Source organism: Perognathus longimembris, chromosome 16, assembly GCF_023159225.1.
Source record: "Perognathus longimembris pacificus isolate PPM17 chromosome 16, ASM2315922v1, whole genome shotgun sequence".
Classification (NCBI taxonomy): Eukaryota; Metazoa; Chordata; class Mammalia; order Rodentia; family Heteromyidae; genus Perognathus; species Perognathus longimembris.
Genome location: NC_063176.1, coordinates 52,356,421 through 52,379,888, shown reverse-complemented (window position 1 = coordinate 52,379,888; position 23,468 = coordinate 52,356,421). Strand labels below are relative to the sequence as shown.

Genomic DNA, 23,468 nt, shown 5'->3' with positions numbered 1-23,468 from the left:
GCGGCGGCAGCGGCGGCGGCGCCCGAGCCGGTCTCGGGAGGCGGCGGTGATCGGCCGCGAGGAGCCGCCGCGGGGGGGCGGGGGTGCCGAAGTCGGTGGCCCCGCGCCGTCACAGTATCCCTCCCCGCCTCACCCCCCCACCCCGCACCCCCCCGCACCCCGCGGCGGCCCGGGGTCCGCCACCAGCCCCGTAAATGAGGGACGTGGAGATCGGGGCGCTGCAGACCTCGTCGCCCCGCAGCAGTAGCAGCAGCAGCAGCCCGGGGCCCCGGTTCGGCGGAGGGGCGTACCGCGCTCACGCCCCGCCGCCCTCCGCCACGCCCTGCGGCCGGCTCTCGCCGTTGCCTGTCACCGGCTGCTGCTCGCAGGCCGCCTCCCCCTACTCGGTCCCCGCCGCTTCCTCTTCCTCCGCCCCGCTCCCGGCGGCGGCGGCGGCGGCGCACCGGCACCCCGCGCAGGACGAGCCCCGGCCGCCGCCGGCCGCACGACCACCGCTCCCGGGGGCGGCGAGCGTCTCGGATCTCCCCCCGGGCGGCGGGCGAGGCGGAGGCGGAGGAGGAGGCGCGGTCGCGGGAGTCCCGGCCGCGGGTGTGACCCACCGCCGCCCCTCCCCGGACTTCACACCGAGCCCGCGCCGCCCCCCCGCCGCCCCCGCCCCCGCCCCCGCCCGCCGCGGCGGCGGCGGCGGCCGCGCCTCCTCCCCGCAGGACTTCAGTCGGCGGCAGCCACAGCAGCAGCAGCGGCTGAGCAGCCACAAGAGGAAAGAGCCGAGTCCGCCCCACCTTCCCCACCCTCCGGACTCGCCGCCGCCGCCGCTCCGCTGCCCGGCAGGCCGCTTCACCCCGCCGCCGCCGCCGCCCGGCTCGCTGCTGCTCCAGCCGGCGCCCAGCGCCCCGCGCCCGCCGCCGCTCCGACTCCCGCACTCGCACCACCTCCCGCCGCCGCCACCGCCGGACTCGACCCCGCGGCCGCGCCCGGCCGAGCTCCCGCAGCTCCCGCCCTCGCCGCCCGCGGCCCCGCCGCGCCGCCACGGAGGCGCCGACAGCCCTCGGAAGACCCCGGCCGCGGGCGACGGTAGCGCCGCCGAGCCCCCCGATGCGGGCTTGGCCCCAACCTCGACGCCGCCGGTGGTGAACCCCGCGCCGGGCTCCATGGAGTCTCCCAACCACCCCCTGCTCAGCAGCCCCGGGAACCTCCTGCCCGGCGGGGCGCTGGGCGCGGGCGCCTTCAGCAGCCTGCAGAGTCCGGACCTCTCGCACCCTGGTGGCGGCGGCGGCGGGGGCGGGGGGCCCCCCGGCGGCGGGGGGGGAGGCGGCTCCGCGTCGCCGCCGCCGCCGCTGCCCGGCTTCGGCACCCCGTGGTCGGTGCAGACCGCGTCGCCGCCGCCGCCCCAGCCGTCGTCGCAGCCGCCGCCGCCCCAGCCGCCGCCGGCGTCCCAGCCGCCGCCGCCGCCCCAGCCGCCGTCCCAGCAGCCGGCGCCGCCGCCGCCGCCGCCCGGCTCCGCGGCCGCCGCCCCGGGAGGCGGCCCCGGCGGCGGCGGCGGCCCGCTCAGCGCCCTGCCGCCGCCCAGCCCCGACTCGGAGAACGGCTTCTACCCCGGGCTGCCGTCGTCCATGAACCCGGCCTTCTTCCCGAGCTTCTCGCCGGTGTCGCCGCACGGCTGTGCGGGGCTCGGCGTGCCGGCCGGCGGCGGGGGCGGCGGCGGCGGGGGCGGCTTCGGCGGCCCCTTCTCGGCGGCGGCCGCGGTGCCCCCGCCGCCCGCCATGAATTTACCTCAGCCGCAGCCCCCGCCGCCCGCCGCCGCGCCGCAGCCGCCGCAGAGCCGCCGCTCGCCCGTCAGCCCGCAGCTCCAGCAGCAGCACCAGGCGGCGGCCGCCGCCTTCCTGCAGCAGCGGAACTCGTACAACCACCACCAGGTGCGGGGGACGCGGGACGGAGGCCGGGGCGGGCGGCGCGGGGACCGCCGTGCCGGGGGCTGCGGGCTCCGCACCCGGGTTCGCGCCGAACGCGCCCCGGCCGGCCGGCGGTGGGGCCGGGGCAGGACGGCCGGGCTCGCGGGCGGCGGCGGCGGCGGCTCCCCGGTCCCATCGTCGCCGGCTGGGGGGTTGCGGTGTCCCCGACGCGGGGCGGGGCGGGGGGGGTGGCATTGGATCGCCGACCCGTCCGGTCCGCTTAGGGGACCGGCGGGGAGGACGGCACCGGCGGGGCCACTTTGCCTTTCCCTCCCGCCTTGGCTCCGCTCTTTTGCGGGGCCGGCGCCGAGCACGCCCGGCTTCCCCCCATCCCCCAGCGCCCGCCCGCCGGTCCGCCGGGTCGAGCTCCACCTGCAGCCGAGTCCGAGCCGCCCCACCCGGCCGAGCCCGCCGCGGCCGCCGCCCCCAGCTCGCCGGGCTTTCGGGGGTGGTGGGGGGGGGGGATCATCGCCAGGGGCTCTGATGGTTTAAATGGGGGTTTTGGAATGTTCGAGGGTGTGTGTGTGTGTGTGTGTGTGCGAGATAGCGTGCGGGCTTGGAGTCCGAAGCGAGGGTCCCCGTGTGTCCTCCGCACTGGGCCGGCGTCCCGGTGGGCTCAGCCTCCGGTGGGGGGACGGACCCCTCCCCGGGCGGTCCGGCCTCGAGCCGGTGACGAGAGATCGGACTCGACCCCGGGCTGGATTTCCACCGATCGCTGTCTTTATTAAGGTCTATCTCGGTTTGCGGGCACATTCCCGGGTTGACCCTCCGGGCTGGACGTGGAGAGCGTTCTGTTGTTGTATTTTTTTAAATCTACGCCGCAGCATTGGTTATAGTCATCGTTCTGTCTCGAGTTCATGTTAGTCATTAAGCCTTGAACAGAGTAAAATATGACCTTAACCAATCAGTGCTTACTGGGCTCGTGAAACTCCCCCCCCCCCCACGTTGACCCAAGTTTCCAAGGGTTATTAACCTTAAAAAGTGAATCCTATCCAAGTTAATGATCCTCACAACCGTTTATCTAGTTTCACCCAGGTGACGGCGTACACTTCTGTTCAGTCATTGGTTTCTCCTTTAAAAAAAGTATTACCCATAAGGGCTGAAAAGAGGGATTGTGAAGTAATACCTTGCCTTCCCACGGGGATACATCGTCTTTCGTATTGCGAGCTCTTCTCTAACTAGAAGCCTGCCACAAGCGCAGTAATTTTGTATTCCTATAACATAGGATGTTAGCAGAACATATACCATGATCCATTCTTGTCTGCATTCCCCTTTTGTACAAAAATAGGTATTAACCCGGAGTGTATGAGGTCATGCACCTTGCATATAGAGTTTGAGGTTACTGCAAGAGAATTTTGAACACCGAATCATTTAGTAAGCAAAGTAAGGTCCTCATGCATGGAGTGATTTATCCACGAGCTACTTAGTTATGCTTTTGGACTATGTGGGTGGTCAATCTACTTATGATTATATTAGTGCTGAAATGATTTAAAAATAGGTACTATGGACCAGAGGGTTTAATTTTTTTTCTTTTAAGACTCGATGCTTGCGAGTACTGTTATTTATTGAATTTTAGTGACTGCCTGTTCCATACAGCCATCGGCCAAGTCTTAGCACAGAAGAGTTAGATAGTTTAGGAGAAGTAGAATCATTAACAACTCACACTAACTATAGGAAAAGAAGTACTGTAGACTCCTGGATTTTCCAAAAAGCTTTAGTGACATTTCTTACCATAGGTTCTAGATAGAAATATAACTTATTTTGAAAGTGTATGATCCAGTGGAAACTTGGAAGACTTGTATTAAGATGATCAAGCATTGTCAAAGCCTCTGGTTGTTTACTGGCAGTATTCTCAGTGGATCCACTTATGGATATTCCATTAGGTGGATAAATACTGCCAATATGTTATACATTATATTGTATATACATATACTACACACACACACACACACACTGTAGAGGTTCTGGGCCTGGGCGCGCTCTGTCCCTGACCTTTTGCTCAAGGCTAATGCTCTACCACTTGGGTCACAGCTCCACTTAGTGCTTTTTCTTGTAGTTTAGTGGAGATAAACTTTAAACAGTGATCCTCAGCTCTCACCCTGACATAGCTAGAATTACAGGCCTGTGCCACTGGCGCCCAGCTAACATCTGATTATTAAAGAATTGGTGAACAGATAACAAAGAATCACTTTGAACAAAATGATACCATAACTGGAATGAAGTATTTTTAAAGTTGAACAAGCCATGTGCAGAAAGGACATCTTCCCTGTATTCCCTACCCTGGAAGGCATTTTTAATTCATGCAACAGAGTAATGTCAGATGGTATCTGAATGTAATTTTCAGAGTAGTACAACTTTTGAGAAGAATGAAGGCTTATAACAGGATAATTAAAACTGTTTCATTAGCAAAAGACCTATCAAATATGGCTGCTTTAAGGCTCCTCAGAGTGAATTTCAATTTAAAAATATACTTTCCCTTTATCATCTATACAGATCTTTCTGAAAAGAAAAAAAAATAACTACGTTGTTCTATTTGGGGAACTAGCCTGAATATCATTATATTTATAGTGGATAATAGGATGAAAACAACTTACCCAGAATGAAATAAATATGATCTCTAATAGCTAAATCTAATAGCTAATCTATGACATTTTGTAAGCTACTTAAGATATAATTTGTTACTTTTACCTATTTCATTTTATGATCATGTAAATTAGATCTAAACTTGAATAATGAAGTCTTCAAAGCCTGTAATTTAAGCAGATGTGTTTTCCCCAGCCTCTTCTGAAACAATCTCCTTGGAGCAACCATCAGAGCAGTGGCTGGGGCACAGGAAGCATGTCCTGGGGAGCAATGCATGGCCGAGACCACCGTAGAACTGGAAACATGGGAATTCCAGGGACTATGAATCAGATATCTCCACTGAAGAAACCATTCTCTGGTAATGTCATAGCACCACCGAAATTCACACGCTCTACTCCATCACTGACTCCAAAATCTTGGATTGAAGATAATGTGTTCAGAACAGACAACAATAGTAATACACTCTTACCCTTACAGGTAAGAATGGTATGTATGTAAATGGCCTTATTTATAATTTTAATCCTTTAAAGAAGTAGGGTGGTGGTGGCTTTGATAGTAGAATAGTGAAACTATCAAGTTAAGGAGGCTTTAGTTTTTAAGCATGTGTTTTAATTTTCAAAGAGGAGAATAATACACAAAGTTCAGAATGTAATGTATTTAAACCTGTTATGGAAAACACTTAAAAACCCTTTTGTGTTTCTTAAATATATGTTGAAGCTTTTAATTGGCACCTCTTTAAAAATGCCAAAATTTTGTTTTACCTATAATACGTAAGCTACGCTTAAAAGTGTTCCATAACTTATTATTCATAGATTTGCCTATGATCAGCTTTCTAAATATTAAAATGCTTACTACAACTATGATGATGGCAGTGTTAATATTAAGGCTTTCTTCATCTAATTTACATTTGTCTGCACTGGTTCAGTGACTATTCTCTCTAAATATGGTTTCATAGGGTGATTAGACCATTTGTTCAGGCCTGTTAGTATTTTGTTGAATATTTTGACACTCTCTTAGGGCTGTTTTTCCCCAAAACCATTAAGAGGATGGAACAAAGATTTAAGATGGATAAAAAGAACTTTGATTGTTGGTGTTTTGGTTTCTTTGGTTTTGGGGGTTTTTCTGGTGGGTATGGGGAAGAGAACTGCTCATTTCTGATGAAAACTTCTATGCTATTGAAGGTGAGATCTAGTTTGCAGTTGCCAGCTTGGGGCTCAGATTCCCTCCAAGATAGTTGGTGTACTGCAGCCGGAACATCCAGAATAGACCAGGTAGGCTGCACAGTGTGTATTTTTCAGGATTTTGGCTAGCAGTGTAGTATTTACATTATGAGTAGGATTTATCATGTACTTTATAATTAAATCTATTTAAGCATCTGTCAGAAGGCATTGAGGCAAATTAATTTTTAAAGATCACTTAAATGAAATATAAAATAATATAAAATACTCATTTTCAAATCTAAAAGATTTGTAGTCATACTTATGAAGTATAATTCATTTTTTTGAAAAAGGAATTGTATACCTAAGAGCACCTGACTTTAAACATCAAACTGAACATTTTGTCTCCTTTCAGATTATTTTAAATAAAAATTATGTATTAACATCTAGCTTTACATTTCATGTTTTTAAAAAAAGTCCAGTAAATTTTGTCATGAAGTCTCCTGCATTTGTCTTGAGATATATTTCTGAAAAGACTTTGTCTTATTTCATTTTTTTCACTGTATTAAAAAAAAAGTTTATGTTACAGTACTTATTCTAAATTTCATTGCTGCTCTTATACCCTTTATTTAACTTACCCTCAAACCCTTTGTGGTTGTAAAGTGCTATCTTCTGCAGACTGAATCTGAATGTATATATACTAGGTAGGTATTAAGGATTAAAAGAAGACAATATGAAGATTCTTCTTAAATTTGATTGAGCTTAGACCGGACATTAAGTATGATCACAGTTCAGATTCTTCCTTAACATGAGATGATTTTGTAAGTTTGGACAGGTGATTTTGTAAGTTTGTAGGCAAATTAATAAATAACACATTTGTATTGGCATTCTAGTCTAACAGCTTAGCACTAACTTCAGTAATCAACCATTCACAGTTGCTTTACACAAATCCTACCTGTTTACTAGAGCTGTCCTGCCAGGATCTTTTCTTAGAAGTTGCGATTGTCTCTAGTAATTTGTAGTTTGCCATTTTGCTTATTAACACAAGGTTGCTTTCCATCCTTTTCTACTCTCTTTTCCTGTCTGATCCTGTTCGATTTTGGTGTTTGTTGGTACTGGGGTTTAAACGCTAAACTTCATGCTTGCTAGGTAGGAGCTCTACTGCTTTAAGCCACACCTCTCACCCCATTTTGTTCTGGTTATTTTTGAGATCTGGGCTTGTGTTTGGTTTTTGTTTTTGTTTTCTTTCACTCAGAGAGGCAGAGGCAGTAATCCTCTAGTTTCTGCTTCCTGCCAATAGGCTATAACTGAGATGACAGGCGCACTCCACCACTTTTTCTGTTAAGATAGGGTCTTGTGAAGTTTTTTGCCCTTAACTTTAGATCCACTAATGGATTTCAGTGCTTAAGGATAGACTTTTGGTCAACTGCTAAGATCTTGGAATTTATTATGGCCTCTTGGCCATGGGCATGATGTAATGAAGTTTGAATTCAGAGATGGAACACAAAGGATAACAAACTTATCTGGAAGGAGATGAGATCAAAACTTGGAAACTCTTCCTCTTCCTCTCAGAATACTTTTTGACATTGAAGGAGGACATAGTTTATTGCCTTTCATCTCTCTAGGTCATAGTTTTCTTATCTATAACAGAGAGACATGGAACTAGGTCATATAAGGCTCTGGCTGCCAGTGCTCTCCTTCTGGCCCCACCCCTGACCTTTATTTTTAACATATAAGGAGCTTGGGTTCTTGGCAGGGAAGGTTACAACGGTATTGGTTTAAGGCAGAGGAGGGTACTGTATGATCTTTCTACTTGTTTAAAAAGCAAACTGATTACCTCCTTTAAGTACTTTGTCATTATTCTACATAATTTCTTCTGAGTTTCCTTCCTTCCATCTTTCCATAAAAGGTTGAAGTATTTGAAGTTGAAGCTCTTACAAGTACAGGAGCTGCTACAAACTAGCCTTTGTATTATAAAATGTTCAGTAGTTAATTGTTTAGCAAAATTAAAATATCACTTAAATATTCAGGGAGATTTTTCTCATTTCTTACCTTTAATTGACATATTTTAATTTTTTGCTGTGTAGTTTATTATTTTAAAACGTTACTTTTTATTTCCTTTAGTCTCAAGCTGATTAAGTCTCAAGCATAATAAATTAGAGACCTGAACTCATAATTACTGTTTTTGTTCCCCCCACCCCCCCAGTCTTGGGGCTTGAACTAAAGTCCTGGGTACTGTTCCTGAGCTTTTTTTGCTCAAGGCTAGCACTCTACCAATAAGCCACATCCCAGCCCCTGAACTCATAATTCTTAAACTGACTGTCAAGCCTTACCTACAACAAGGCCTAAAACATGTAAAGGAATTCAGTAAATAAAATTACTTTTATAAGTTGATTTTGCTGGTTATAAGTAAACTTTTGTATTTGTTATTTTAAGTTAGATTTTAAAACAAATGTTTCAAATTTAAAACTTAAAAAAGCAAGTTCAACTTTTATGCACATTTATGACTTTAAAATGATTATTAGAACCCAGAAGTAGACACCTATAATCTCAGCCCTTGGGGAGTTAGAAACAAGAATATTGTAATCCCAAGCCAGCTTCAACCACAGTTAGCTTGAGACTCTAAGAAACAAACAAGCAAACAAAAAAACCCCTGTAGGTCTGCCAGCCTGCCTCAAGAATACAAGACCCTGAGAGCTGAGCTGGTGGCTGGTGCTCACACCTATAATCCTAGCCACGCAGGAGCCTGAGATCTGAGGATCATGGTTCAGAGCCAGCCCGGGCAGGAAAGTCTGTAAGACTTAACCACCAGAAAAGTGGAAGTGGCACTGTGTCTCAAGTGGTAGAGTGCTAGCCTTGAGCTGAAGAGCTCAGGGACAGTGCCCAGGCACAGAGAGTTCAAGCCCCATGACCAAAAAAAACCCCCAAAAATACCCTAAATTCAGTCCCAAGTATGAAGAATAAAAAACAGATACTTATTTTAGGTTAAAATTTTATTTGTTTTTTGAAACCGTCTTAGTCATAGCCTAGATTGATTAGTCTTGAACTTACAACCCTACTGCCTGTCTTCTAACTGTTGAAATTATAGGCATGAGTCATCATGCCTGACTAAAATTTCTTTACTCCAAAACACTATTTGCTATTTATCTTTGCAAGAAATAATAATGAAAAATGTGACATCTAAATTACCTTAAAATAGAATTTTCAGTTAAATGGTAAGGTTGCCATATGCTTATTCATTAATACTTGGCTATTTTAAATCAAAGTAAATGCTTTCTTAACTGAAGTTTTAAAGGTCATTTTGCTGGCTTTGATAACATCAATAACCTTAAACAAAGCAACATCTTGCAACTGTAAAGTAGCCTTTAAAGCCTGAAAATCAGCTATCCCTAGCTGAAGTATTACCAGTACTGTCAACTTTGGAATTTTGTTTCGCAACACATGAATTATTTACCAGTCTTAAGCCAACGTGTTACAATGTTGTGATGAATAAAATTTTGAGATCTAAGAATAATATATTGGAATCTTTATTCATGACAAAGCAGTATGTAGTAACAAGACCAGATCAGTGTTTCACTTAATGAAAGCATTCCTTCAGTTTCGCTTCTCAACCACATGAGCTTTGGGGACAGAAGTAGTCATCACACTTGCACACTGAAAAATGAAAAAGAAAAAAAACAAAGGACTCTTGTATACATCGTGGGTAACAGATGCTTTCTTCATGTGTCTCCTATCCTAATTTCAGTTCTTTAGTTGTACTTGAAAGGTTTTCTCTTATCTTTCCATTTTGTCTTTAGTCCTTGAAGGTACTAGCATAGCTTTGGTAGGTTATGGCCTTCATTTAAAAAGAAATAACTAGTCAGAGTACTTGGTTGAAATTCAGAATTAAGGAAGTTTAAGCGATGTGTACTGCATGTGCATTATTATTTTAGTTACACTTGGGAATCTATGGGGGGGGAGCAGTATTCTTGGCTTTGAAAGTATAGGAGTCCAGTTGGATAATTAAATGGTTTGTGTTGAACAAAAGAGAATGATATGAATGCTTATAAGTTGTCTGTGTTCGTGGTAAAGCAGGCCAACGTGTCATCTGCTACTGAGATTGCATGATGCAATAATACTGTGTAGTTGGAATGTATAATCAATGTTTACTTAAAATGAGGACATATTAGCACAACTTTTTCTTTGTGTTTAAAAATTAGAGAACATGACACAGGTTGGAAGCAGTATGATGGGCCTATCTTATCGTTGTGCAGAGCTTAGCTTATACCAAAGAATATGTGTTCGAGCATCTGGTTTACCTTGTGAGGATAGGATGTAGGACTTCTATAATTCTGCTGCTTCTTTGGAGGAATACTTCATTTTCAAGAGTGGAAGCTTCTACTTGTCTACTTGTGAAATAAAGCAGGATTTTGAATATGTCAAAGCAAGAGAAGTAATGAAATCTCCTTTGTCAAGCAAGGTGTAGTTATTTTACCATATCAAGCTAATACTGTACATGGACTTACATAATCCATAGTTAATTTTTGGTATTTATAATCCTTTAAGTCATATGCAAGGTGAGGATTACTTCATTCTCTTCTGTGTTTTTCAGCCCTTCCTAGACTGTAGCTAATGTCTAAGTTTGAAGAAAGTAAATATTAGGCTATAAATGCCTATACTTTTTCTGTCATTGTGTCCTGGTATTCTTTCCTATACTCTCATTTTCTAAAAGCACACTTGGTTGATTCTTTTCCAGATTATTTTCATACTTTAACATAAGTACAAAATTCATCTTCAGTCTTGTTTTTGTGAAATGTCTTGACAGTTTTCAAATAGTCATGTAGTAATAAATGGAAGTTATAGTGCTATAATTTTCTGGATTGATATACTGATGGTTATTTTAAAACATGTAAATTTGCATGAATACAAGTTTTTCTGATATCTTTATTTCAGAAGAAACATGTACTTGTTTTATAGCAAAATGTAGTATGGTAAAATACCCAATCTGGAAAGATAATTCTAAGCTGTAACATATCCTTTCAAAAGTTTCAATATTTGATGTCTGGTACTTGTCAATTATATTGAGGATGCTGAGGTATGTAGTCCTTTATAACAAGGATTTTAGTTTTCATTTTTCTAAATTTTTTTATTTGCATGCACTTGTAAGATGAGAAAGTTTTATTGCAAGTCTTTCCTACACTGGATGCATTTTGAACAAATTCATGTCCACTATATTACCATTCCTCTCCTTTTGCCCTTTAAACAACATTTACTGGGTTTCATTACACTGCCTATATGTGTGCACGCGTGTGTGTTTGTGCGTGCACATACATGTGCATGCTCGTGTGTGTGCGCGCGCCTCAGCCTTCATCACTCTTCAATAGCTTCTTTCCCATCTCTCCTCTTTCTCTTTACCATCCTAGATGGTCAGTCCTTTTATATTTATGTCCCATTATTGTTATTATTAGCATTAGTTTAAGTCTTCTCTACAACTTGAAAACTGAAAAACTTTTGAGAACTCTTATCTCATTCTACATAAAATCTTGAGTTCCATTCATTTTTCTGCAAGAAGAATAGGAATTTTTCTTTATGAGCAACTAATAGTCCGTGATGTACACACATACATGTGGTGTGTGTGTCTTTGTTTGTATTGATTGTCTTTTATATTGATGGGTATGCCCAAGAGTGGTATGGCTGAGTCATAAGATAGATCTACTTTTAGTTTTTTGATGACCCTCCATATTGATTTCCACAGTAGCAATCAGTATAATTACCTTTTTTTTTTTTTTTGGCCAGTCTTGGGGTTTGGACTCTGGGCCTGAGCACTGTCCCTAGCTTCTCTTTGCTCAAGGCTTCTACCTCTTGAGCCACAATGCCACTTTTGGCTTTTTGTGTTTATGTGGTACAGAGGAATCAAACCCAGTGCTTCATGCATGCAAGGCAGGCAGTCTACAGCTAAGCCATAGTGTCAGCCTAAAATTACCATTTTTAAAGTATAGTCTTCACCTCATAGAATGCAACTGACATGATTTTACAAAACTTTTTATGGTAGAGATATAATAGTAAACATTTAGGAAATATTTGTGAACTAGCTGTGTTCATATTTAGAAGATTCGTAGGCTTAATTAACTCAAAAACTTAGTAGGAAAACAGGAAAAATGAACAAATTAGTTTTGAAATCTGTATAGTGAAAGTCCAGAAGATAGAACTGTTTGGAGAGATTCTATAATTAATTGTACGTTATTTTTACCAAGAGACCATCTTGTCTATTACATTTTATTTCATTTGTTCTTACATTAATGCCTCCTTATATATTTGTTTAAATGCACTTCAGGGGTCATGTAATCCGATATGATTATTTCTATAAAATGGAACTGGAGTCTAAAGTTTAGTGACTTAGAACAAAGATCACAAAACTCATTGTATTACCTGTGTATTGTAGGATGACAGCATTAGCGTCACCTGAGAACACCTTAGAATAATAAATTCTCAGGCACCACTTTAAACCTACAGAATCAGTTTGTTGATAGTCCCAACAATCTGTGATAGTCAGCCTTTCAGATAATTAATTTGGAAGCTTGCTCAAGTTTGGGGAAGCACTGTTAAACCTCATTGGTTGGTTTGTGTTCCTCACCAACAGGGTCATTGTTCTAGTGAATAGCTGTTTGGGGTCTTTCCATTAAAAAAAAAATCAGTAAAGGCACTGATCTAGTTAACTGGTGATAAAGCTGGAATAAGAGCCTGCTGCCTAGCATTCTTTCCATCATTCAGTGTTACTTTTCACCCTTTTTAATTCCTTGACAGCACCTTGTTTAGCCTACAAGGCTTCTGGTCTTTCGGCTTTAAAAAGCTTACAACATTATTTTAAACATCTAAGTAGAGTAAATAAGTAGCCTATTCTCAAAATGCTTCTTGTGTTTTTGTTTAGCACTCTAAAAAACTGGTTCTGAATTGTCTCTAGATCATGGGTTTCCCTCTTTCGAAAATAATAGAAGCTAAAACCTTTCCTGAGAAAGAAATATATGTATGTATTGAGTATAATACTGTATCACAGGGACTCCTGGTCTCTTTTAAAGCATGTGGACTCCGTTAAGTGGCTTACCTTGCTGCTTATGGGGACTTAATCTCCCCAGCACACATGCTTATTCTTCTGGTTCCTCTTTTCTGTTTTCTGTGGTATTCATTTGTTGAGTGTTTAAAATGGTCTTTCCTGGCACACGTCATACATGTGTACATATGAGTGGGCAAGGGATGGATTGGCATTTTGAGAATATGTCAGGAAACTTGGAAGCAGCTTTCTGTGGTAGTTTCCCATGTATATTTTTTCAGAAAGTTTGTGTGTGTGTTGAGCAGAATACACTGTGAATTCATTAACAATAAAGAATAACATTCCTAGTAGTAAGCAAGTGATGACACTCAGCCTTCAGCAAACAAGGCTGATAAAAACAACAGATTTTATTCTTCAACAAGTGAACTGAGTATTTTCACTGTTCCTCCACCTAGCCTTTTTTTTTTTTGGCGGGGGGGGGGGGGTGATATGTGCAAAATGGAGAGATCCTTATGCCTTATGGAATCATGTGAGACAGATTTGTTGTTTTTTTCAATATATAATTTTCATGCGTTTTTTAGAGAGCAAGATTAAATACAAGCATTGTATTTTTGTTTTGATATTAGTAACTCATGCTTCTAATTTTTACCATGTAAACTTTGTACACATTCATTATTATAAAATTCAGATCACTGAGTCAAATAAATAAGTATCTGATAGATGTTTAAAGTGTGGTGCAATTACCTTTATCCCTGCCCCCCAGATGTTAATTTTCCAAGAGAAATGGATATCTTCCTAGAAAATAGAAAAATTTTAAACAGATAACTAAAAGTATTTTGTATGTGCATAACATTCCAGGAATCTTTATAGAAATGACAAAAATTAATGTACTACATTAATACTGCCAAAGACATTAACTTTATTTTTATAAGATATTTTGGAGATAAATGTATTTAAAGTACTATCCTTCAATAAAAGACATTGTAACTCATGGAGATGTTTAGTTATTGGCATTTGGGGGGGGATACAGATTCTTAAGTAAAATATTAATCAGATGTTCTGTTTTATGTAAGAGAATTTAGGTAGTATTTTTAACCATTATTATTTTTTTAATGCATAGCTCTTATTGCTTCTTTTCCTTTCCTTCTAGGATCGAAGTAGAATGTATGATAGTTTGAATATGCACTCTTTGGAAAATTCCCTTATTGATATTATGAGAGCAGAGCATGATCCTCTTAAGGGTATGTAACTTAAAAAAATAATTATATATAATATACCAACTTTTCTACTTAAGGCACCAGTTTTATGGGTTGACTAGATAGCCCCTATGTCAATGAATCACAAGTAATGTGTAAAGAAATTGCATTAACATACTTGCTTCATATGTACATATTCTGTGTATAAATGAAAAAAGTAATCATTTTATGTTTCTTAGTATAATATTTCTGACTACCTTTTATATTAAGGGGAGAAACTCTACCAAGCTCTGCCATCCTGAATGAAGGGAGATATTAGTTGTCTATTTCCACATAATTATCCTCAAATTTAGCAGCTTAAAGCAACAATATTACCTATACTGTTTCAATAGGTCAGAAATTAAGCAGCATAACTAATGGATTGTGGTTCAGAATTTTTCATTGAATCAAAATAATGAATTACTCTGTAAACATTTTGTGTTTTTAGTCTATAAAATAAAGCTAGTTAAAAATTTCTTAGAAGATTTAGTCTATATATCTTACAACTCTATTGTTGGCAGCTTAGTTGACCAGAATCGAATTGTTTTGTTCTGCTTTTGGATTTTGCCTGGAAAAGTTTGTTTTTCTAATGAGCTTGAAGAGTTCAGGGGCTATTTATTAGTGACTGTTGAGATTTGCTAATGATAATTGAATACAAATGAACAAATTCATGGTTTGGGGTGGTTTTGTGGATGTTGGCTTGGTTGCTGGAGGCCTCTAGTAGTTTCTATGAGTATGTCTCTATGGAGTCTTATTTTTTTCACTGTTGTATCCATAACTGCATTTGTGTTTGTCTTAAATCTGCTTTTTAAGCCAGTTGTTCTGTACATGTCTGTCATCCCAGCATTTGTGAGCTGAGGCAGAAGAATCACAAATTTAGGGACAGCCTGGGCTACATTGTGAGATCATCTACAAAGAAAATTCCCCTTTTCTTTTTGCTTTACCATCTTCTCTAGAAAGAAAACTTAGAAATTCTATTACAAGATATAATAACATATTATCAGTGGGTAATGAAAAAGTTTTCATTGTTTTTTTTCTGGTGTTCTATTAAAAGAATTTGTGAAGACATTAGAGAAACTTTTCATTGTACACAATTATCTCAGTATTTTGTTTCTAGCCTTGATTATTTTAAAAGTATAGAGGGGTAATCTAGAGTAAGGACCTTAAGAAAAGAAAATGGAAAGAGCAAAATGTTGTCTAAGAGGTATTTTTTTTCCTAATATGAAGTGAATTTTTTTTGTTAGAAAATTACCTCTAGATCTGGGAAAGGGCAAAACATGCCCCCGCCCCCCACTTTTAGGAATGATCATGGTGACAGATCTCCCTTTCTCACTGGAGTTCTTCATGTTCCCATACATTATGTCAAGAAAAGAAGAAAAACCGTCCCTGTGAGAAACCATCTATCCGTACAGTATAAAGAAATGACTGCTACTTTCTGCAAGTTGCCATCCTATGACTATTTAAAATTCCTAGTTGAGTCCTGGAACATTTTATATGCCTTTCATTCTTACTAGTACAAATTTCTACAGTATCATATTACATATTTTTTTCTCTCCCAAGTTTGGAATACTACACTTTGTGGGGATTAAACCCAGTAGAATCTTCATAGGAGGCGATTGAAAATTAAAGGAACGAACCAAGGTTAATTTACACATTGTTCTCCCTTCTTTCCTTCCCCATCTGAGGAGCACTTTGCCTCAGGACTTCTGCCTTCCCAACTCGTTCAGAAAATCTGTACTTCTATTTAATACAAAGATATCTCCCTCCAGAACAAAACTAGTCTTAATCTTTGAAATGTTTTTTTAAGAAGAAATGTCTTCATTTTATTTAAGTGACCTCATGTAAAAGATAAGCAAATGAGGGATACAATGTTAAACTAAGTTTTTTTCTCATATTAATGGTGAAAATTTCTAGAAAGCTGAAATCTTAGTAATAAGAGATTATACTAATTATTACTGTAAGACAAAGTACCCCAAAATTCAACAGCTTAAATTAATAAATATTTATCATTTTACAAGATTTCTGTATTATTAGAATTAAAGGAGCAAATTAAGTGATTATTTCTGGTTATAATGATCATTCATTAGATAGCAGTCAAAAGAAATTGGCCGACGCTCACCTTGTATACATGAAGCCCTGGGTTCGATTCCTCAGTACCACATATATAGAAAAAAGCTGGAAGTGGTGCTGTGGCTCAAGTGGCAGAGTGCTAGCCTTGAGCAAAAAGAAGCCAGAGACAGTGCTCAGGTGCCGAGTTCAAGCCCTAGGACTGGCTCAAGCCCTGAGTCCACGCCCCAGGACTGGCCACAAAAACAAAAAAGAAATTGGCCGAGCTTGTCCTCCTTGATGGATTGAAGGATTCCTTTTCCAGGTGGTGTGTACCAATGTTCTGGCAAGTTAGTGTAGTTTTTGGCCAAAGGACTCAGTCCACTGCCATATGGACCTCTTCTTAGGCCTACTAAACCTTCTTGCCACTTTGTTACTGGTTTTACAAACACTGAATGATATAGTTCAATGCAAATGCCTTAGCATCTTCCATGGCCTAGCTTCAGAAATCTCATTTCTGCAGTGTCTAAGTCACTGCTTATGTCTACTCTGTACATCACCTTTACAATAAAATAAAGTATTATTTTAAAAAATAGAGATGTGAATAGTAGGAGGCAATAATCTGTGGAAACCATCATGGAGCTGGATATTAAAAAATAAAAGGCATGCCTATAGATTCCCCATCTAATTCCACTCTAAAGGAAAAGATAAACTAGTAAAGGTGAAAAAAGAAAACCAGTCATGTAATATTTAAAATGGACCAACCTTTGAGAACAGAGTGATTATACTGATAGACGCATCCTCTTATACCTGAAATGTTTCCTTTTCCTACACCCCAGTTATTTTAACAGGTCAGTAGGGAAACTTCATTGTTTCCACTTAAATTTTTTATGGCTGGAAGTGGTGCTGTATCTTAAAGTGGTAGAGCCACCAGCCTTGAACAAAAAAGCTCAGGGACAGTGCCCAAGCCCTTACAAAACAATAAAATATGGTGCATGATAGCAGTTAAGAAGGGTCTAGCCCCACCTCCTGTGTGCAGATGTGAAGTGATATAGACAGAAGTGGAACTCGGAAGTACTGTAGCCCATTAAATAGGCCCATATTTTGTACCATATTGGCTGTTACATTGCATGAGGACATGGACTCTGTTTACATGTATGTATATATAGTTTACTGGGGAAAGAAGAGACAGAATCTACAAAAACATAATATACATATAACTATCACAAGTGTTGGAAATACTATGGAGGGAAGATCTATCTCACCAAATCACGACTTTACCAGTGTTCCTTGAACAATTAGAGAAAACTGGGGAAAATGTTTAGAATACGACTTTTATGCCAAGAATATTAGAAGTATGCAGTTTTAAAACCTTTACCTACTATGAATCCTTGTGTATTGAGTATCAGCTGTGTGTCTGTGTGTGTGCACACGTATGTGGAACCTTACACAAGGCCTGGACATTGTTCCTGAGGTTTTTTTGCTCGTTGCTAGTGCTTTATCACTTGAGCCACAGCTCCACCTTCAGCCATATATATATATATATATATATATATATATATATATATATATGGTATATATCATGTATACATATATAATGTATATATATACACATATGTAATTGTTTTGTTTTGGTAATTCATTGAATATGAGTTCGATGGACATTCCTGCCTGGGCTGGCTTCAAACTATGATCTAAAAATCCCAGACTACTGAGTAACTAGGATTACAGGCTTGGGCTAGTATCAACTTTTAAAATTTCGGGTTGTTAAACTCCTATTTTTAAGGCTCCTGAAGAAAGAAGCTCTGTTTATTTTAGGGAATTTATTCCCTGAGAAAATAAGAAATTACTGTTTTAAAGTGCTAAGTGGATGTTGTAAGACCAAATTTTTGACGCTTTCCTGCTTTTCCTTTCCCATTGGCCTTAACATACAATTGTAAGTAGAGTCGCAAAATTAACTTGCATAAATTTCTTTGCCTCTTATTGAGAAGTGATATATTTTAGAATTTAAGAAATTTTGATAAAGATTTAGGTTTTGAGCAGGCAGAGGTTCTCAAACTGAGGACATGTTACCCATGCAGGCCTCAGACCACTCCCTAATGTTGTACATGGCGTGTTGTGTAGACCAAATATGGAGAAGCTCTGGTACAGAGAAAAAAAATTATGAAAAGTGTGAAATGATAATACATGGACGAAATGCAACAGAATGAAACAAACTCCAGTTATGACTATGCAAAGCAGTTACATCAACTCTTAGAAATGCATTTGTAAGAACGGAGTATTTTTCACTCACCTGTGGGTTCTGGAGTCAAGATTTTCACAATTGCCAAAAATAAAATTAGTGAAGAGCTGGTTACAGGTGGCTCACCCCTATAATCCTAGCTACTCAGGAGGCTGAGATCTGAGGATCATGGTTCAAAACTAGCCCAGACATGAGAATCTTATCTCCAGTTAACTACCAGAAAAGCGGGAAGTGGAGCTTTTACTCAAATGGTAGAGCACTAATCTTGAGCAAAAAAGCTTAAGGAACCAAGCCACAGGATTTTTCTATCATTTCTTACTCTCATTAGTGTTATATCTGTAGGGGTTATAGCATTTGAAAACTATTGTTCCCATTCACTATATGCGTCCCTTAAGAGCCTCTTTTCTATGTATTTCCTTATTTAGAGGCTTTTATTAGCCTGTACTATCCAGTTAGATTTATTCTCTAGCAATGACTGCAGTTCAGTCAAGTGGGACTTACAATGTCTGTATCTAGGTCTTTTCTTATAGTTTAGGAAGAGGATGTGAGTATCTTCCAGTCTTCTGTCTCAGAACTGTAGGCCTAGATGCAACAAAATTGAATACATTCATTCAGTGTTTTGTGTTCAACTGGAAATCTAATCTCTAGTCAATTTATACTTTCTCAGGGAAGACTCCATTATAACTAAGTATTTATTACTTTGTATTAGAAGTTTTGTTTAGAAAATCCAATTCCTTTTTTAATCAGTACCTTTTTGACTTATGTATAGTAGGTTTTTATGGTTTGTCTTTTAATGTATGTCTTTCAAATGAAACTATGTCATGGGAATAGTGATTGTTTTTATTTTGTGTTGAATCAGCATCTATGATAAAACCAAGCAAATAGGGGTATCTCAATAAATTGTTGTATAATTCAGCTTATATATAACCATTCGGGTTTTTAATTAATACTTAGAAATTTAGAAAATGGTCATAATATCCATGCATAGAGGACACTGCAACAGTGCAGTTATACTTTCAACTTTTTGAACTTCTAAATGAAATTCAGTGAGTTTTGTCTATATTTTCATAGGATACATTCAATACATTTGTTTTTAAATCTATAATTACATAAAGTTTTCCTAAACTTAGGGTAAGTTGAAAATACTGTAAGTCAAAAACTCATTTAATATACCTATCCTACCAAACATCACATCTTAGCCTTAGCATAGTATGCTTCGATATATTATGCCATTAGGTTAAAATCATCTAACACACTTATCTTATAGTGGAGTCTATTGAATACTATACAAAAAGTGGCAGTTGTATGGCACTATTACAAAAAAGGGACTTTTTTGTAATTACCTCTCATTTTTAACCTTTCACAAGTTTTATTTATTTTTTTGTTAAATTTTTATTGTCATTTCACAAGTTTTATTACCAATGGCAATATTTATTTGCCCATTTGTTATTCTTAACTGTCAGCATTATTTTCATTTAAACCCCTTTTACAGTGTAAGTTTTGCAGTCATTAGTTCAACTTAGTTTTAATATTAATTGCATGTAGTATTAGGAAATATGTGAGAGTATATTATGTTAGATGATTCATATCTTAAATTTAGTTTTTCAATAGCTTTTCGTCTGAGACTATTTTTACTTGAAAGAAACGTTTTGGTATTACATTACTTGGTGTTTCTTTGTCTATTTTATAGTACTGATTGGATAAAAACCTAGAACTTTTTTGTATTGGTAAGTGAAAAAATTATGGTAAGATCTTCATTTGAGTTAGATTAATTTCAATTGAATCTAACGTAGCCTGATGACCTTTATTAGATATAAATCAGGAGTAATTTTGTTGCTCTCTTGGGGTATGGTACTTTGGTTCTAAGGGTCTTTTCTACATTTGTATGATCTCATTCTTAGGCTTTTATGAGGCATGCATTGAGATTTGGGAGTGAGGTCAGGAATGACTGTCCTGCCCCTTGGATCTGAGCAAATTGGAGTTATTCAAGGTTGGTAATGACCACACTCTTAAGTGGATTTTACCAGACTTCTAATGAAATTTTTGGATTTAGAAATAAGGGTGAAAAAAGGGAGAAAATCTTGGATGAGTCTATCAGAACCAGTGGGGCAATGCTTTAGTTAAAACACATAAGGAAGAAGTGAGCTCTCTTCCATAAAGGCTACTTGGGAAGAGTGATTAATATAGCCACGATATTTATAACGTATCATTGAAATAAGTTAGTATCAATTAGTTCCTCAATTAACATGGAGATATTGACCCTTTTTATAGTTGGACAACCATGGCTTGTGTTTAGCAATCATGGCCCGAGTTTCAACTGTTAATAAGTGAGGAGAATTTGTAGTTTATGAGCTTACACTTTTATCCTTTGTGTTACATGGCCTCCCTTTTTTAATGGGCTTAGTTCTAACCTACGTTCTTTATATTATATGCCTTAGTTATTTAGGTTTCTCTTAAAACTATTGACAAAGTAGATGGTAATGTTCTTTAGCAATTACCTTGTTACTGAAGATGATTAAATTGCCTTATTAATCATTTTAGAGCTTTGGAATTTGTTCACTCAGTATATGTCTGAAACCTTAGATAGGACTGAATACTATTTATATGAGTACTGTGTCACCATGACATTTAGCTCCATTCTCAAGATGACCACTAAGTGAATAGGGGTGGGGGGGGAGTAGCATATACAGTATAGATACACCAGACAAAGATATGAATCATATCTTAGACAGGACAGAGTGGGACAATATAAGGTTTGCCTGAGGCAACTCAACAGCACCCAATTTAAAATTTACAAATTGCTTATTTCTGGAATTTTCCAGACCATGCTGTAACTGAAACTGCAGTAAGTGAAACCAAGAATAAAGGAAACTATTTTTACTAGTGAAAATAGTTGTAAAGAAGAGAAAATTTCTATTTTATAAAAGAGTAAAAAGGACTTTTGCTTTTTTCCCCTACTGCTATAATACTTAGGGATTTAGAAAATTAGCTGGAATAAATGTTACTATCAACTCAACAAATATTTGAAAACCTGTTATGTGCCAGGCTCTATTGTTGATTTCAGAAATATAGTTGAGAATAAGAGTCAAAGTCTCTGCCTTTGTAGGTGTTATATTTTTTAAAGTGTAGCAGTAAGAAACTGTTAGGTGATTAAAGTGGTTATTGTGGAGATAGTGAAAGGAAGAAAGAAAAGGTACTATTTGGGCAGGATGATTTGTGTTTCAGATCTGAATGAAGTTAAGGGAACAAGCTTTAACCATGTCTAGGCAAAGGTGTTCCAAACAGAAGTAGAAAGACTCTGAAGAGCAGCAAAAAGCCAACACAGTTACAATGATGTAAGGAGCGAGATGTAATATAGACATTAATTTAGCACAAGTAATAAGTTTTTTTTTTTTTTTTTTTTTTTTTTGCCAGTCCTGGGGCTTGGACTCAGGGCCTGAGCACTGTCCCTGACTTCTTTTTGCTCAAGGCTAGCACTCTACCACTTGAGCCACAGCGCCACTTCTGGCCATTTTCTGCATATGTGGTGCTGGGGAATCGAACCTAGGGCCTCGTGTATCCGAGGCAGGCACTCTTGCCACTAGGCTATATCCCCAGCCCACAAGTAATAAGTTGTATAGTTGTATCTAGATATCAGATTTCTTAGGTTTTTAAAAACTTTTTTTATAATATGTATATATGCATATATATATATATATTTTTTAATTTTTGCCAATACTGGGGCTTGAACTCAGGGCGAGGGCCTGAGCACTGTCCCTGAGCTGTTTTTGCTCAAGGGTAGCACTCTACCACTTGAACCACAGCTCCACTTCCAGCTTTCTCAGTTTATGTGGTACTGAAGAATTGAAGTCAGGCCAGGCCTTGGCTTCATACTTGGTAGGCAAGCACTCTTCTCAGTCTTTTTTTTTTTTTTTGCCAGTCCTGGGACTTGAACTCGGGACCTGGGCACTGCCCCTGAGCTTCTTTCTGCTCAAGGCTAGCACTCTACCACTTGAGCCACAGCACCACTTCCAGCTTTTTCTGTTTATGTGGTTCTGAGGAATCGAACCCAGGGCTTCATGCATGCTAGGCAAGCACTCTGCCTCTAGGCCACATTCCCAGCCCCCCTTTTAATGTTTGTTTGTTTATTTATTTTTGCACTGCTAGAGTTGGAAATCCAGGCCTTGCTCTTACTAGCTTATCTCTAGCCCTGTTTTTCTCCTGGAAGTTTTTGAGATCTTGCCCAGGCATGATCTACCTGCATTAGGCTTTGCATTAGGATTACAAGCACACACTGCTGTATCCACCTCTTCCTTGAGAAGGGTCTTTGTGAACTTTTCTGCTCAGACTGGCCTCATCCTGTGCTCCCAACAATCTCAGCCTCCCATCTAGCTAGTAGTATAGGCATGAGCCACTGGTACTAGCCTCTGTTGTTTAGTATATGTCTACAATCGCTAATAATAAGCAATACCTTTTGAATATGTATTATGCAAATTACTATTTTAAATCATATTAGATGAATAAAGCAAAATTTACATGACTATAAGTTCCTTAGTTTGTCACTGACACTTTAAGGCACGCATGTCTAAAAATTATTTCAAATTAAATATTCTCTTAATAGAAAATAAGTACTGAGGGGGCAGGAATGTGGCTTAGTGGTAGAGTGCTCGCCTTGCATGTATGAAGCCCTAGTTTGATTCCTCAGCACCACATAAACTGAAAAGACTGTAAGTGGCTCTGTGGCTCAAGTGGCACAGTGCTAGTCTTGAGCAAAGGAAACTCAGGGACAGTGCCCAGGCCCTGAGTTGAAGCTCCAGGACTGGCCGAAAAAAAAAAAAAAAAAAGAAAGAAAGAAGTACTGAGAAGTGGTATATACTCGTTATCCATGTACTAAAACCATTATGAAAAGATGGCACATGCTAGTAATCAACAAAGAGGATGAGGCAGCAGAATCATCAGTTCAAGACCAGCCTGGACACTACAGGGAAAAAAAATGCTAAAAGACTTCATTTGTTAGCTTAGAGCAAACACTGTTGGTTTAAATGTGAAAGACATCTGTCTAAGAAACTAACACTGCTATGATCTAAGTTCCCCTTTTCTTCTTTTGTTATCCTCCTGGTTTGCCTTTTAATTAAGATGGCTTTTTCAGTGTAGACATATCTGTATTCCAACAAGCAAAAACAAAAGTCCCTGTCTTAAGGATATTTTTAGAAATTTTACACCACTGTTATTTTACAACTTATTGGC

At 40.6% G+C, this 23,468-nt stretch overlaps 1 protein-coding gene across 3 annotated transcripts in view; it reads left to right on the top strand.

The window, feature by feature from the left end:
* Positions 1-985: 985 nt before the first annotated feature.
* Cpeb2 (cytoplasmic polyadenylation element binding protein 2) overlaps positions 986-23,468 on the top strand; it is a 52,346-nt gene continuing 29,863 nt past the window's right edge. The window contains exons 1-4 of one of the 3 annotated variants that reach the window (XM_048364909.1): positions 986-1,916; positions 4,731-5,021; positions 5,717-5,806; positions 13,870-13,960. In XM_048364909.1, the coding sequence (XP_048220866.1) occupies positions 1,152-1,916; positions 4,731-5,021; positions 5,717-5,806; positions 13,870-13,960 (1,237 nt within the window). In that variant the 5' untranslated portion in view covers positions 986-1,151. Of the gene's footprint in view, positions 1,917-3,990; positions 5,022-5,308; positions 5,807-13,869; positions 13,961-23,468 lie in introns of those variants that run through there. The other 2 variants (XM_048364910.1, XM_048364911.1) reach the window with 2 other exon arrangements.